This window comes from Dipodomys ordii, unplaced genomic scaffold (assembly GCF_000151885.1).
Source record: "Dipodomys ordii isolate 6190 unplaced genomic scaffold, Dord_2.0 Scaffold37, whole genome shotgun sequence".
NCBI classification, from domain to species: Eukaryota; Metazoa; Chordata; class Mammalia; order Rodentia; family Heteromyidae; genus Dipodomys; species Dipodomys ordii.
Genome location: NW_012267253.1, coordinates 7,581,876 through 7,598,856, shown reverse-complemented (window position 1 = coordinate 7,598,856; position 16,981 = coordinate 7,581,876). Strand labels below are relative to the sequence as shown.

The 16,981-nt window shown below is 48.3% G+C and overlaps 2 protein-coding genes across 2 annotated transcripts in view; one reads left to right on the top strand and one right to left on the bottom strand.

Annotated features, from left to right (window-relative positions):
• Nucleotides 1–7,292, top strand: part of LOC105986809 (chromosome unknown open reading frame, human C2orf61) — a 32,604-nt gene extending 25,312 nt beyond the window's left edge. Inside the window, exons 6-7 of the mRNA XM_013017908.1 lie at nucleotides 3,455–3,559; nucleotides 7,176–7,292. Coding sequence (XP_012873362.1) covers nucleotides 3,455–3,559; nucleotides 7,176–7,292 — 222 coding nt within the window. The remainder of the gene's footprint in view (nucleotides 1–3,454; nucleotides 3,560–7,175) is intronic.
• Nucleotides 7,293–13,048: 5,756 nt separating this feature from the next.
• The window catches only part of Ttc7a (tetratricopeptide repeat domain 7A), a 118,878-nt gene continuing 114,945 nt past the window's right edge, over nucleotides 13,049–16,981 (bottom strand). Inside the window, exon 20 of the mRNA XM_013017953.1 lies at nucleotides 13,049–13,889. Coding sequence (XP_012873407.1) covers nucleotides 13,668–13,889 — 222 coding nt within the window. The 3' untranslated portion in view covers nucleotides 13,049–13,667. The remainder of the gene's footprint in view (nucleotides 13,890–16,981) is intronic.

Here is a 16,981-nt window from a genome sequence, read left to right as displayed (position 1 = left end):
TGTCTGTCTGTCTGTCTGTCATGGGGCTTAATCTCAGGGCCTATATATTGTCTGTGAGCTTTTCACTTTTTCTCAGAGTTAGCACTCTACCACTTTTGGGTCACAGCTTCATGTGTGGTTTTCAGGTGGTTAACTGGAGATGAGCCTCATGGGGGCTTGGGAAGGTGGCTCAATGGTAGAGTGCTTGCCTAGTATGCATGAAACCCCAGGTTTGATTCCTTTGTACCCCATAAACAGAAAAAGCCAGAAGTAGTGCTGTGGCTCAAGTGGTAGAGTGCTAACCTTGAGCAAAAGAAGCTCAGGGACAGTGACCAGGCCCTGAGTCAAGCCCCCAGGACTAGGGAAAAAAAGAGTCTAATGGACTTTCTTGCCCAAGCTGGCTTTGAACCACAATCTTCAGATCTCAGCCTCATAAGTAGCTAGGATTACAGGTGTGAGCCACCAATGACCGGCTTACGAAATATTTGTAAAAAATATTTTGAGAAATATTTGAAGTTGTTTGTTTGTTTTTTAAACCTGATAGCGCCATAAAGAAAAAGGGAAGGCAGTAGAGAAACAAGAAAGAGTCAATACATATACAAATGATCGTTATGTGATTTGTGTTTTGTTCACATTTAATAGAAGAGTCCTCAAAAGAGTGATACAAACTGTGGCTACACTATGCCTTAATGCTACCATAGAGAAGAATGCTAATTCAGCACAGCTGTTTTTGCATTTAAGGAATTAGTTCAATTAAAAACTAAGCTGACAGTTTGATATTCCACAGGGAGCAGAAAATAATTAATAAACCTGGTCAGAGTGAATAAAGCAGAAAATTGATTTTTGCCTGAATGGAATCTGGAAATTAAGATGATTAAAGTAGGTCCCAGTTTCAATTTTCCTCAAAGACAAGTTTCACTTATAGGTAACATTTTTGGAAAATGTAACATTTCAAATATAGCTATAGGTATACTAGGAGTTTTTAGAAAAATATCTCTTCTGATAATTTTCTTAATGAGAAATAATCAAGCCAGGTGCTGTCTTACCTGTAATTGTAGCTGCTCAGGAGGCTGAGACCTGAGGATCAAGGTTCAAAGCTAGTCAAGGCAAGGAAGTCTGTGAGATTTTTTTTTCTCCAATTAACTACCCAAAAGCTAGAAGTACAGCTATGGCTCAAGTGGTAGAGCTCTAGCCTTGAGCACAAAAGCTAAGGAACAGTGCCCAGGCCCTGAGTTCAAGTCCTAGGACTCTCTCTCTCTCTTTCTCTCTCTCTCTCTCTCTCTCTCTCACACACACACACACACACACACACAAAATCTATGCAGCTTTTGCAATGGCATTATCAGTAGTCATATTTTGCTGTCCAGCTGTGAGTATGAAGCATTTGCTAAGCTTCTTTCTTATAATAGTATCTTGGCTGGGAACAGGGGGGAAAAGGATGAAATAAGACTTTTCCATTGCAAGTGACAGAAACTCTTCCCAAATTAGCTTTAGCAAAAAATAAAAATGTAAAGATGGGTTAGTGACTTAGTCTGTTTTCTGTTGCTATAACTAAATACCACAAACTTAGATAAGTTTTCCTCCTCTTCTTCCTCTTTTTCTCCCTCTTTCTCCTCCTCCTTTTTCCTTTCCACCCCTTCCTCTTCTACTTTTCCTTCTCCTATCCCTCCCCACTTCTCCTCCCTGACCCTCCTTCCCCCCCCCACCTTTGCCAGTACAGGAGATTGAACTGGACCTCTCATTCAGCTTATTTGGTTGGCTAATACTGTACCACTTAAATTCTGCTTCCAGCTTTTTTTTTTTTCCATTCATAGTGCCAAAGGCTGCTAAGTTTAAGGTTAGGTGGTTCCCTCAGTAAGATTGTCGCTGGTGTGGCCTCTTTGCTGCTCTCATGTGGCCTGGGCATTACAGGGGGAGAGCATCCTAGCTCAGGGTGTCTGCCTCAGTCTCACTGGGTTAGGATCCCACCCTGATGGCCTCATTTAATCTTAATCACCTTCCAAAGGCCCTACCTCCTAATATCACAGTCAGATTAAGTTTCTACTCTCTTAATACCTCACAGTGAGAATTAAATCTCAACACCAGTTTCAAAGAGGTCAAGCGTTCAAACCATAGCAAGAGGCATTCATTGGGTGCACCTAACCATAACACATTTGGGTGCTGTTTTCCTGCATCCTTTGAAACTCTCCCCAAGCCCTATATACATCTTGCCTGCTCAGCCAGGTGAATGTAAAAAAGGCAATTAGGATCATCTGACTGTCCCTGGACCAGTCCCTAGGACTAGGAGGTTTTCCAGTCAGACTGGATCAGTTGCCCATCTTATATGTATGTAGTGGAGCAACAGGCTCTACCCTTACCTAATCCAAGGGAATAGGGAGGGGATATTGGAGACAAAACAACAGACATCCATGACTTGACTAAAGCAAGAGGACATTATTTTTGTACCCCTTCCTCCTGGCCTCTTCTCATTGCCAATTCATTATAAGCCCTTCCACTTGGGACCACTCCTCTTAAATGTTTTCATTATTCGATTATTACCCTTACAGAATTTTTGTCCTTATTTTTACAGCTAGTTCACAGGCATCCTGAAGTCCAAGGCCCTGTGCAGATGTTTTTAACATCTACCAGAATCCCTGGCAGAAATACCTTGCACACAGCAAGTGTCAGGATTGCAGATTGGACAACGAAGCTTTTTCTTACTAGGAGCTAACACATTCAACCCAGCAGCAGTCCCTAGACCCCAGGACAGTCATGGTTCAGAACGTTAAATGGGGAAAGAGACTTCCTGCTGTTAACTTGCATTCACAGTGAGCTAGTTTAGCTACCACTAATCATTGGGTGTTTTTGTCTTTTCTAATTAAATCAGCATGGGCCAGTTGTTATATTTATTTATTTATTTTTGCAGCACAGCAGATATGTCCCAGCAGAGTTCAAACAAATACACCCCCTTCACTTACCCCCATCAAGGCTTGCCCTTAATCTTCTGAATCTCCACCTTCTGAGTAGCTAGAGTTGCGCCACTGGCACCTGGCTTGTGTACCTATTTATTTTTAAGTTTGTGTCTTCCACTTACTAACTGGGGATGGCTTTTATGTCTTTAAAAACTATTTTTACAGACATAACAGTGGCTGGCTAGGTAGAAAAATCAGTTTATTTCACCAGGTACACATCATTTCTCATTTACTTCCAATCTTTCACTTTTGGACATGGTGTTACAGTGAATATCTATTGCTAAGTATTTGTGCACATTGCTTCTTAGGATGAATGTCTAAAAGTAGAATGGCTCAAAATAATAAATATATGGTGGTTTTCACCCACCTTGAAAGCTAGTGATGTAGCCCAGTGTCAAAGTACTTGCCTAGCATGCATGAATTCATATGTTTATTTCTGATTCATATGTTTAGTTGTGAAAGACAAATAAAGCCTTAAAATATATCAAACATTAGTATAAACTTGAAAAAAAAATGTTCTACAGCGTGAAGGCCCGGGACCAGGTGAATATAACTTAAAAATACCTTCAGCAAGCTTCATTACATCTTCTTTTCGATCCAAGGTACCACGATTCTTGCCCAGCTGTTCTGTAAGTATTCTGAAAGAAGTGGCGTAGGTGTAGGTCCTATAACTCCACCTCCTGTGGGTGGGCGAGGCAAGGTGAGGAAACTCATATGGTGTGTCAAGGCAGCTCCAGTGTCTAGAAGTCCTTGGTTAGCTTCAGACTCAGGGTGACCCAAGGCTTTGAAAACTGGCTGGATCATGAGTCAGTAGAAGACAGATATTGCAAGAATTGCCTTTGCTATTCTGACCTGGCTGCTTTGAGTAGACACCGTTCACGGATTGAGGTGAGCATGCTTGCATAGCTGCCTCCAGCCATTCAGAACTGCTATTCCTCATGTAGATGTGTGATTTCTGGGAACCCACGGAATCAAGTGGAACCATTAACGCATGAGCAAGCATCACACCCAGGACTCAGGAAAGCACACAGAAGGCAGCAAGAGGCTCAAGTCCACAGAGATTTACAAACAAGATAGGCTCTTCTGGGGGGATATAGTGCCTCAAAAGCTCCAAGAAGACCAAAAACGATGATAAAGTAGTACCTCTTAAAAGTTTTTTTTTTTTTTCCATCTTAGAGCTTGAATTCAGGGCCGAGGTGTTGTCCCTGAGCCTCTTAATGCTTAAGGCTAGCACTCTACCCACTTGAGTTACAACACCACTTCTGGCTTTTTCTGAGTAGTTTATTAGAAATAAGAGTCTCATGGACTTTACTGGCTGGGCTGGCTTTGAACTGTGATCCTCATATCTCAGCCTCCTGAGTAGCTAGGATTACAAGAGTGAGCCACCGGTGCCTGGCTTAAAATATTTTTAAGACAGGCATTACAGGTATGCCCTAAATACCTGTAATTCCAGGTACATGGGAGGCAGAGATAGGAGGATTATGTGCCAAAGCAAGACTCTTTTTTTTTTTCTTTGCCGGTCATGGGGCCTGAACTCTGAGTCTGGGCGCTGTCCCTCAGCTCTTCAGCTCAAGGCTAGCGCTCTACCACTGGAGCCACAGTGCCAGTTCCGGCTTTTTCTACTTATGTGGTGCTAAGGAATCGAACCCAGGGCCTCATGCTTGCAAGGCATGCACTCTACCGCTGAGCTACCTTCCCAGCCCCTAATGCAAGACCCTTATCTGGAAACAAAACAAAACAAAAAAACTTAAGTGAAAAGGGTTGACAAGGCATAGTTCAAGAGGCAGAGCACTTGCCTAGCAAGTGTGAGGCCCTGAGTTCCAACCTAGTATGGTCAAAAAGGGAAAGAAATAAAAAGTTTTTTTGATGCCAATAGACTTTTAATATCCACAACTTCATACTTTCAGTCTGCATCCAGTCTGAAAGATGCTGAGACTCAGTGATCTGTGGACTCATTTGAGGTAGTTAGGGGAAAAAAGATACAAATTTTGCCTGTAAGAAAATGTGCTCTCATCAGGAGTCAAGAATGTGGAAAAATGGGGCTGGGAAGGTGGCTCAGTGGTAGAGCGCTTGCCTTGCATGCATGAGGCCCTGGGTTCGATTCCTCAGCACCACATATGCAAAAAGAAAAAAGCTGGAAGTGGCGCTGTGGCTCAAGTGGTAGAGTGCTAGCCTTGAGCTGAAGAGCTGAGGGACAGAGTCCAGGCCCAGAGTTCAGGCCCCACGACCGGACCCAAAAAAACAAAAAAAGAACGTGGAAAGAGAATTGGGGGCAGTGGGTAGTTAAGGGCTCATGTGGAGCCCCAGGCCATGGCTCTCAGAATCTCTGCTCCAGAGCATCTGGACTGCAGAGTTGAGATCATGGGATCTGTATGTGATGGAGCACTGTGAAGGTCCAGGCTGGTAAAACTGGAGGCAGACTGATAACAAAAAGCCCAAGGATCCTCACACCTTAGTGACACCACACCTTAACGACACCACTGCCATGAAGAAACAGATGCTTGCCAAAGCCCACAGGACTGAGCATTCTTAGGAAGACTGCATGGTACTAACCAAACTTCCAGGAAACTGAGCAAGATGCCAAAAAGTGCATTATTAAATTTGTAAGCATCCATCAAGGATGACCTGGTGTTTGGGGTTGCTGCTCTTATAGGAAATTTTCATGGCAGCCAAGGACAAACCAGAAAGGTCACTTGGTGACCAGAAAATTGGGATTAGGAGGTTGAGCTGGATGTTCTTAAGATGACCACGACCACACCCAAACAAGCAGCCTCTAGGCCCTTTAAGCCTCCTTTTCCGTGGGCTGGCCCTCCAAGACTGTTACATCTTCAATAATAGCATTAATACAGTCTTCTACTTCCTTTGACACGTGGCCAGGACTTGATTAGATTTCCAGGCTACTCCTTTGCTTTTGGCAAGCCAAACATCCTGTGTTTAAAGCAGCTTTTGCAGGCAGTGATGACGTCTGCCCAGGCTGACTGCTCTGCTCCACTGGGTAACAGTTTCTTCTGTCTCCTGCAGAGACAGCAAGTCAAGGTAGAGCAGACACGATCAGTAACCAGAATAGCCGATAACAATGTGTGGAAGGCTGTGGCTGACCTGGGAGAGTACTGTGTATTGTGAGCCTGACACTGTCATTAACAGACATGCACTCTTCCTTGATTGGGGGATGCATTCAGCCATTGGTAGGGAGGCTAGGGCTTGAACCCAGGCCTGCCACACTCTGAAACCCTTGTCTTTGACCAAACTCCTTTGGCTTTAGGCCAGGTGCTGGTGAATCATGACTATAATCCTAGCCATTCAGGAGGCTGAAAATTTAGGATTGTGATTTGAAGCCAGCCCAGGCAGGAAACTCTGTGAGGGTCTTATCTCCAGTTAACCAGTAAAATGCTGGAAGTGGAGCTATGACTCAATTAGTAGAACATGAGCCTTGAGAAAAAAAAAGAAAAAGAAAATAAGGCCAGGGCAGTGCCCAGGCCCTGAGTCCAAGCCCAGTACCAGCACCAAAAATTAAATAAATAAAAACAAAAATAAAAAAGCCTTTTTTTTGGGGGGGGGTCCGGTCATGGGGCCTGAACTCAGAGTCTGGGCGCTGTCCCTCAGCTCTTCAGCTCAAGGCTAGCGCTCTACCACTTGAGCCACAGCGCCACTTCCGGCTTTTTTCTTTTTGCTTATGTGGAGCTGAGGAATCGAACCCAGGGCCTCAGTCATGCAAGGCACGCGCTCTACCACTGAGCCACCTTCCCAGCCCCTAAAAAGGCCTTCTAAGTGTAAAGAATGCATATGTGCCTACCGCATAGGCATAAGAAATGGTGATGTCACTCTGTGATGAGGTGACAAGAACATCTATACTTTATTGCTCCAGAGAGAAGCTTTGTTTAAATAATCCACACCCTATTCTGTTCAAACTTTTCAGCTAAATGAAAGCATAACATTTAAATGTGACTCCTTTGAGAATGCTTCTGACCCTGGTATCCACAGACTGGTCTGAGAAATACATCCCCTGCCACACTGGGTCAGGGACAGGAGTAGGGCAGGGGCTGGGCTGGGTGTCAGTTCAGCTTTGGAGAGCTGCCAGAAGCAGGATTGGATCTCTGCAGCCACTTGCTGCTGGGTCAGCTGGAGGCGGAGGGCATATTTGGGAGGGAGCGGCTTGTGGGAGAAAGTAAGCTGTGGGGGTGGCCTTCTCCAGAGGTGCCTTGGATTTTGGCGTCATTATCTCACTGGTCTCTGTTTCTATTTCAGAGAACCCCAGGCCCAGGAGCCTACACAGCTTCCGATCAGTTCCCCAAACAGTCCCCAACCATAGCCAAAATGGGCCTAGAACACGGCCTCTTCTTCAACAACACAATTGGTTTATAAAATAAAACCACGTTGGTATTAAGCTACTTGGGAGTTTTAGTAAGTTCTTTTGTTTAGAATGTTATTTTGTCTGTTCCTTAGGGGATAGTTGACCATAGAAACACAATCGATTGGGTGACCATCTTGCCCACTTTTGTGGAATAGGCCCAGCATAATTACTAGTTAACCTTCAAAAGTGTCCTGGTTTGAGCAATCAGTCTGCTTGTTTTCTTGAGTTTGTCTGAGTGACGGGGCCCAGGCTGCCCCTGCAGCAGCACTGATAGCCGCTGTGCCCAGGCTATCCACTATGTGGCCTTGGTTTCTCCAGTTCTATGATCAGGTCCCCATGAATACTTTGTTGGGTCATCGGCATTAAAGTAGGGTCATGTGGGGCTTGACAGGACTCCCAAGAACAGTATGGATTCAATCTGATGAGTACAGTTACCTGCCAAATAACGTTCTGGTCAGTGACAGACTGTATACAACAGTGTTCCCTGAAGAATAAGATGGAGCAGAAATCCCCCCACTGTCTAGTGAGGAGCTAGCTTGTGATAACAAGCCTGCTGCACTGCCAGTCTTGTGCAAGTATGGCATATACAGCTTGGCAATATTCACATACAACTCGGTTTATCCCTCCCCCCGCCCCCTGCTCTCCTTTTTTCCTTTTTGTTTTTAAATAAGTTTTTTTTTGTGTGTGTGAAAATACTGTACAGAGGGGTTACAATCACACGAGCAAGGTAATGAGTGCATTTCTTGTCATGCATTGAAGTCAGGGCCTTACACTAGGCTGGTGCTCTACCACTTGAGCCATGCCTCCAATTCAGCTTTTGGCTAGTTATTCTGGAGATGGAGTCCAGTGAGCTAGTCTGCCTGGACTGTCCTCAAATCTTGATCTTCCAGGTTTCAGCCTCCTGAGTTGCTAGAATTATAAGATGGGAGCCACTGGCACGTAGCTTAGTATATGTGTGTCTTATTCTATGTCTTCCCCCTCCCCTCCTGCCATCTACCAGGTACTTTGAACTTCGGTGTGTGTATGTGTGTAATTAGAGTGTCTGCCTTCTTACTAAGTTCATTGTAAAGTCAGTCTGTTACACTAGCAGCCAGCATGCCTGCTGATTCACTGTGTCTCTTGAAAAGCATCATTTTCTCTTGTCCTGATTTAATCTCATTGTGTTTATGCTTAAGCATAAACTATATGGTGTGTATATACACTAGATCACCTATACTATATAGATTTGTGTTTGTACATATTAACAAAACCTGTGATCATTTATCTCCACTGTTAAATGCACAGGACTGAAGTTCTCATTTCTAGTCAATGAAAATATCATTTCTAAGCCTGGTGCTGGTGGCTCACGCCTGTAATCCTAGCTACTCAGGAAGCTGAGATCTGAGAATCACGCTTCAAAGACAGCCCCGGAGTGACAATGTGGTCAGACACCTTGTAGTCATATATTGTTTTGTAGAATGGGAACTTCTTTGTACAATTAAAGATTTAAAAAAAAAAAAAAAGCCTGGGCAGGTAAGTCCGTGAGACTCATCTCTAATTAATCACCAGAAAACCAAAAGTGGAGCTCTGGCTCAAAGTGGGAGAGCACTAACCTTGAGAAGAAAAGCTCAGGGAGAGTGCCCAGGCCCTGAGTTCAAGCCCCATGACTAGGGGATGGGGATGAGGGGGGGAAGGCTGAAGGGTGGGTGCGTGGGTATTGCTGGAGAGAAGCCTGTGAGGGCTGTCAGGAGGCTGCACAATGGAAGTCCTTTTCCATCCACGAGCATCAGTAGGCAGCTAAGGTGCACGGAAGCAGGGCTCAGCAGAGGTGGAGAGCCCAGAGTTGGCAATGAGTAACTTTAACTAATTAAAATAATTAACTAATAAAACACTCATATTGTGTTAAATTTAAAAGGCAAAAAAACCGTCTCTTCTCTAGACTTATAAACACTTATTAACATGAGTCCTGAGGCAGGAAGGAATTGCTATTGCTGTTTCCCAGAATTAACTCACCTTAGAGGAAGAATCTCCCATGCATTCCTGCACAGCAGGAAGCACTCAGGTAAGTCAGCCCTGTGTGTGTGTGTGTGTGTGTGTGTGTGTGCGTGCGCGCGCGCGCGCGCGCGGCGCGCACATGTGCATAAGTAGGACCAAGCAGACACTCTAAAGAATCAGCTGTTCATTGCCTGTGATTCCAGCTACTTGGAAGTGCAGAAATTGTGTATGAAGCCAATTGGGGACAAAGGGTAGTAGCCTCGAGATCCTGTCTCAAAACCAAACATTCCCCTCCCCCCCCATAGCCTCATTTCAGGCAGGGGTGTGGCTCACTGGACAAGATAATGCTGACAAGAATAACATCTCTGAGGAAGCAGTCAGCTAGCAGGGAAAAGAGATGAACAGCAATGAATTGCTCACTCATTGAGCATTTACTATGTGCCAGGCATTGCTGTGGCCACTCCAGGTGTTATACTTAACAACCTTCATAATCATAACCCACAGAACAGGGACCTTTTATAGATATGTTACAGATATTTTATGTAATATATTTTATAGAAATGTTAACTTGCTCAGTCACACAGCCAGCAGGTCCCCTTATCTCTTGTTACTTTAGTGGGTTCTCAGTTCTTTACAATTCAAAGCACCTGAGGAAAATTTTAAAGGACAGCAGAAACTTTCCAGGCAGGGCCGTGCGAGCTGCCCCCAGGATCCTTGGCTTGGCAGCACAGAGCTACTCCCACGGGTGCTCAAGCATCAGAAGCCTGTGACTGGGTTATCATTAAGAGCTGGCAGCCCGGGCTGGAGGCTATCTCCGGCCAAGAACTATTTGTGCAATGACATCAGACTTGTGGGGGTGGGGTGGCAATACAACAATGAGCACTTTGGTACCCAAAGGGGGCTTGGGTGGCAGCGGCTGAGATTCCATTGGTGCTTGTGCCTGCAGACCAAGACTATGCTGGTAGACACAAGTGGAAGCCACGTCCTGGAAAGTGGTGGGTGGGATCTGGAAAGGTAGACGATAGGGAAGTCCCAAGTCTTGTTCCCAGACTCAAGCTGGCACCTGCGCTCTGCTGAGGGCTGGTGTAAGCACAGGAAATGCCTGGGCTCTGGAGGGCTCTACTACTCGACTTTCTGACATCTGCCGAGGAAAGTCAGCTTGGCAAAACTTTCCTCAGAAACAGGAAGGCTGAGCCATCCCATCTCCTCCATCCTTTTTATTTTGGGGTGCCACTGCTAGGGCTTGAACTCAGGGCCTGGGTACTGTACCTTAGCTCTCTGGCTCAAGACTAGTGATTGAGGGAGTGCCACTTACGCCACAACTCCACTTCTCATTGTTTGCTGGTTTAATTGGAGATGAGTCTCGTGGACTTTCCTACCTGAGCCGGCACAGGAATGAGCCACTAGTGTTGGTTCCTCTTTTCCACTCTTTTTCCCCAGACACTATACTCTGTTCTCCACTCTGTGGCCTTTAATTCTCTGAGGTCCATAAACTGGAAGGCTAGGATGTGTGTGACAAATAACTAGATAACAAATAGTCACTACATTTGTATACAACAAAAGAAGACAGTAAAAAAAAAAAAAAGCTGAATTCTAAAAGCTCTGTGAAAAGCTTGGCTGGTCAGGACCTGTGGAGACAGGGCATTGAGGGTGCCCAGCCCCACGGGCCAGGGGACCAGTCCTGAGTTTGTAAAAAGAGCTGCAGAGCATTAGTCTTCAAAGTACAAGGGCTAAAGCCCTGGGGATGCAGGTAAACTCCCAGAATTTGCATTAAAAAAAAAAAAAAAAAAGGTTCTGGCCAGGCAATGGTGACTCTCGCCTGTAATCTTAGCTACTTAGGAGGCTGAGATTTGAACACTGTAATTTGAAAGCCAGCCTGTGCAGGAAAATCCAGGAAACTTTTATCTCCAAGGAACCAGGTAAAATCCAGAAATGAAGGGCTGGGAAGATGGCTCAGTGGTAGAGCGCAAGCCTTGCATGCCTGAGGCCCTGGGTTCGATTCTTCAGCACCATATAAGCAAAAAGAAAAAAGCCAGAAGTGGCGCTGTGGCTCAAGTGGTAGAGCGCTAGCCTTGAGCTGAAGAGCTGAGGGACAGCGGCCAGGCCCAGAGTTCAGGCCCCACAACTGGACCAAAAAAAAAAACAGAAATGAAGGTTTGGCAAATGGTCGAAAAGGGGGAGGTAAGTGAAAAAGCTAAGGGATAGATAGCACTCAGGCCCCAAGTTCAAGCCGTCTAACCAGCACACACAAAAGCAAAACAACAAACATGTAACTTTATATTATTTAAAAAATTTGGGGGACAGGAGGTATGGCTCAAGTATAATGTCTGCCTAGCAAGCACAAGACCCTGAGTTCAAACTCCAATACCATTAAAAGAAAAAAAAAAACATTGGTGCATGTTTTCTGTAAGACATAGTGTACTGGTGTGAACATGTGGCCTCTCCATTCAGATGTCTGCTAAAGGCTTCTCAGCAGAGGGGACTCATCTGGACATAGTGTGAACTGATCCCCAGTCCTGGTGGTGGTCCCTCACAGCTGACAAGGCCAGTCCCTACTATGCAGATAGGAGCCTCTCCCGGCCTTTCATCTGGTCTTCCTTTCAGCAGGAGACTCAGGCCCACTTAAAGGACAGACCAGAGGCCATAACAGCCTTGCCTAGACCCCTTTGTTTCTTCTTACTACCTCCAAGACGCAGCTCTGATCTCCGCATGTTCCCCAGCTGAGAGCCAGACCCTTATTCCCAGCCCACCTACACCTCCCTCCTCCCACTGTGCTTCGAGCATGATACATCTCTCCAGAACCAGCTCAGGGCGGCTTCTCGGGGCTGAGGCTGTGAGTGGGCAGAATGAACACACTGCTTCAGACACACACTTTTATTCAGTCTGCACAGCCACTGTTGGCAGCTCAGCTCAGCTCTCTGTGGTGGAATGTTTAAAGAATGCACTGGGTGCCTTTCCGACCAAAATCTGACCACAGACACTTTGGGCACCCCAAGGCTTGCTTAGTCTTTTTCTAACAGAAAAAAAAATAGATCTCTATCAAATATATATATATATATATATTTATATATACCCATACACTTGGATAGAGACACTTCAACCAAGAGGCAAAGGATCACATGTCCTCTGTGGTTCCTTTTGGTTTGGTACCGTGGCCAGGAGGCGCGAGCTATCTGGAGACAGCTGGGGCGTGCAGTGTGGAGCCAGCGTGGCATGGAGCAGGGCTCCATCAGCCCCCACCGGCATGGGAAGCTGAGGCATGCCCTCACCCCACAAGGAGAGGCCTTGCCAAGGCCCTAACACCCCGCCTCCGGCAGACAGGGCATGGCATGGCCAAAAGGAGGGAGCAGCCTCAGTCTCCTCAGGTCTTTAACCACAGTCCCTGTGGGGGGACCCAAATGGCCAGTGAGGCTGGGGCTGCTCAGGAAAGCCAAGATAAAAACTGAGCTGTGGATATGGTATTCTAAGGACAGCAGTCCTGGAGACCACCTCCACACAGGGACCAGCATCATAGGGAAAGGCCTGAAGGCCCACAGTGGCTCGGCCCCGGTAGAAATGGCTGGCTCGGAGCCAGAGCCCATCCTGAGAGCCGCTGGCTTAAGGCTCGTGGGCACTACTTGGCCTGGGATTCAGTGTGTCTGGCCAGACACACAGAAAGGGGAAAAAAAAGTAAAAGCCAAGTGACATCCTGAGACAAAGGGGCTATGCTGGGCATTGTCTGCTGACAGCCTGCAGGAACCCAGGGTCTGTCTTCTGGGTGGTGCTTGCAGTCTTGGTCTGTGACTACCCTGGGCGTGGGCGGGGCTCCGGAACGGCCAGGCAGCAGCATTTCGGGGGCTGGGATGTTGAAGTACAGCCATGAGGATCCCCCTGCCCAGGCTTCAGGAGCAACCAGTCCTTACTAATCTGCAAAGTCACTTAAGATTCAAGCTAAGGCCCCAAGGACGGAATCCAGGAAAAGCCTGATGTAGCCAGAGGACAAAGGCAGGGGAAGCACATGGGGCTCATCTCTGGTACAGAATGGAAACTGAAGTTTGTCCGAAGCTAGGAAATGTGGGAGTCCTGATGGAGGCTTGGGCTTGGGGGCCATGGTGCACAGACAAAGAAGGCAGAGGAAACACGGCCTCTGCCCCTCCCCAACGCCACGGTCCCAGGAACACGGGATGCCTTGGATGTAACGCTTGTCCATCCGGCTCCCGATGAGCAGCACCAGGGCCCAGCTGGCCCTTGAGGGGAAGGATGGGTGGGGGGTAAGAAGAAGCGGAGCTGAGGCTAACAGAAGTGTTTGCTAGAGATGTATTCCTGGGGGCTCTGCACTTGCGTGCCGCTGTCCCTCCCTGACCCCTGTTCCCTGCTGCCTTCTTGTTGCCATCCCTGTCCCTGCTGGGAGGCCCTGTCTGCACCCATGTAGCTCAGAGCTCTCTGGGGATGATGGAGAAGGGGAGCACGGGGCTGCTGGACTCCAGCTCCAGTGCTGTGAGGAAGCAGTCAATGGCAGCCTCATTCTGGCCCTGAGCCTGCAGAACCTCACCCAGGCCCTGCCATGCTTCGTGGCAGGTGCTCTGTCTTTCGACAGCGTCTCGAAGAACCTTCTGGGCTAGGCTCTTGTGGCCCAGCTGACTCAGCATCAAACCCTGCAAACCAAGCACAGGACAGGGTTAGTGAGGGCCTCCTCGCCAGGGGGAAAGGGGAGGAAACACAGGAGAAGCTTGTTTGCTGGCCACCAGCTGAGAACTCTGGGGGGTCTTGCTCGGGCACTGACAAGTCCCCATGCCCCATATCCATGCAAACCTGTTTCCGCGCAGCCTTCCTATTTGCTGCAGAAGCTGTTCCTCTTAACCCCAAGGGACAAGGCTTCAAGTCAGGACTTGGCTTTGAATTATCCTAGCTGGGAGATCCTGGGCAATCACAGCCCTCTAGTCCTCAGCTTCCTCTGCACATGATGGTATTATAGAATCCTCCTCTAGAGCTGTGCTGAGGAAATGAATCAGTAGGTGAAGGACAGTGGAGAGGACCTAGTGGGAGAGAGGTCCCAGTGAAAAGCCCCTGCTGCCTGCAGCCTGGAGCTGCCCCTCATCCTAGGGCCTGAGCACTGCATCCCCACGTACCCAGCCCAGCCTGGCAGATGAGGGTCATGGGAGGGAGTGACATGGCCAGGGTAAGAGGTAGTGGCTAGGTGAGAAAGTTGGATGGGCTCAGGGTTGAAAGGCCCTGGGATCAGGAGCAGGCAGGAAGTGCAACCCTGAAGTTTGAGATAGGAGAAGTGACAGAAACTATTAAGGGGGGGGGGAGGGCGCTGGGAAGTAAAACAGGGACTCTGTACCAATCCTCCCACCCATACTGGGGAAGGAGCTGGGGACTGAAGCAGGCCTCAGTTCCCAGAAAGTCTGCTTTGTACCTTTCCCACCAATCTTTGTTCCAGCTTCAAAGGCAGAACAAGATGGCAGAGCAGGAGGGCTCTCCTTTTTTTCTAAGACAAGAGGTAAAGTTCCAACAGTGACTACCAGGGCAGGCAGAGATAGGGGAGAGGGGAGCAGCCAGGGTGGGGGGTGGGGAGCTGCCTTCTGGAGTCCCCTCTCTGCTGCCCGCCTACTGATGGCCATGTACATTTTTAGCTGGATCATTTTCCTCCTCTCTTAAATCCCCAGAGCTAGGCCTTTGGTTGCTATGGAGATGCACCAGGAAAGATGTGCATGCCTGATTTCATAAAGTTCTCCGAGATCTTGGAACATGACCAATTAGGCGAGAGAGAAAGATGGCGCTCAGGAAGCCTAGGAAAAGCTTATCTCTAGAGGTGCTGGCTGGAGATCCGGTGGCCAGGGGGTGGAGGAGAAGAGGAACTGTACTCATGGCAGCCTCACTTGACCTTGGGCAAGGCCACACCCAAGGACCACAAGCGGCTGTGGAGTGGGGGCGGGAAGGGGGGATGGGAGGGAGAGGGAAGGGTGGAGCATTGGGCAGGGGCCTGACTGGCCAGATGCAAGCAGCGCTGAGTCAGGGCTGTCTGGGATCAGGGGCAATGTCTGCCTGGCCAGCAGGGATCCAGGCCAAGCTTATTCTGCCCACATGGCCTGAGCCAGACCCTGTGCACATCACAGTGGAACAGGGCCCACAGGGAGGAGGGAATGAAGGCTGGCAGATGGCTGCCAGGCACTGAAATTAAGCACCAAAAATGGAAGGTTTGAGGCCGTGAGGGCTGCCCAAAAGGAGCAACAGAGGACAGAGGAGGGCCAGCAGGGCTTCCAGAGAGGGCTGGCCCAGAGTGGCCTCTCCACTCAGCTGCTTTTATGGGGCCTCCATGCACATGACACTTTGTTGGAAGGAAGAATTCCACTGCTGAGACTAAGTTTGAAAGCCCCTGATCCTGTGGGTGTTTGGGAAGGGTCCAGATGTATGTGCAGGCTGAACTCTGTGTGTGTGTGTGTGTGTGTGTGACTGTTACCGCGGAAGGTTTGTAGTGACCCCTGAGCATGCCTACATAGTGTAAAAAGCCCAGGACTTGGCAGCCAGATACTGTGGATGGACTGAAATGCCAACTCTGCCCCTGGTAAGTACTGTGGCCATGGCAAATGGCTGACTTCTGAGCTGTGGTGTCCCTATCTGTAAACCGGGCATGGGGACAGACTTTCCTTGTAAGGCCTGTAAGTTCAGGCCTTGTAAGGCCTGGACTTGAAAACCTGTACCCATGGCCATGGGGAGACAGATGGTAAATGGGCAGTGTCTTCAGGATAAACTAAGGGTCTTTTGGGACGGGGAGTACTGTTGGCTCTAACTCCAGGGTGCTGACCTTAGAATCTGAAAGGAGACACCAGGCCAGGCCAGGGTCAGGCTGGGGCCCAGAGGCTCAGGACTGTAACAGGATCTGCAGCCACCTGCCCCGGACACCAGCAGCCTTCATGTTTGGTAGCAACTTGGAGCTGTTTGCTGCCTGACAACTGGGTAGGCCCCAACTCTCAAGATGCAAGGTCTCACCTGCTCTGCCCTCAGTCTGGTACTGTACCGCAGCCCAGCACTACACTCCCAGAGCCCCACCCGCTGGAACAACAGGTCTTTAGGGATATGGCAGAACTGGTGTCTCAAGGTCCCCGCTGGATCTTTCCTGTCCTTTATCTGCCTCAGAGAGGCTCTCAAGTTTAGGTCCTCCCTTTGGCTGTCTACCCACGGGGATCAGATAGCTGTGTGTAAACTGTCGACCGCCACTGAGCACTGAACCTAGGCTGATCCCAGCCTCCGATACAGTTTTAGGGGAGGGATCAGGCTAGGAGGGAAGTACTCAGAACTTTCATCTTCAACTTTCGGCTCCCTGCCTGGATCTCAGGGGAGGGGCACTTGGCCCCATTGATCTGTCTAGATGACAGCCCTTTACCCATACAACTTCCTAGAGTTTTACTTGGCTACTGTAAGGCTATTGTGTCCCATCTTTGCCCTGTGCCTCAGGCTGAGAAGAATCGGGCTCCTGACTCCTGCCTGCGTTTCTGTTCTCCACAGTGCAGCAGTTCATTGTTTCGTGGGAAGGTCCTGGACATGGCCATTGCTTCCTGACCTAGACGTGCCTACCTGGATGTTCTCCAAGGAGCGTACTTAGCAAGTCCTGCTTCTTAGGAGCAGCGAGGTGGACAGTGAGAGACCCAAGGCCCACTGAGGCCTGGTCCTCCAGTCTGTCTAGAGACTCCCTGTCAGGAGCAAGGTTCTGCAGGAGGGACAGAGTGTGGTAATGGCTCTAGTG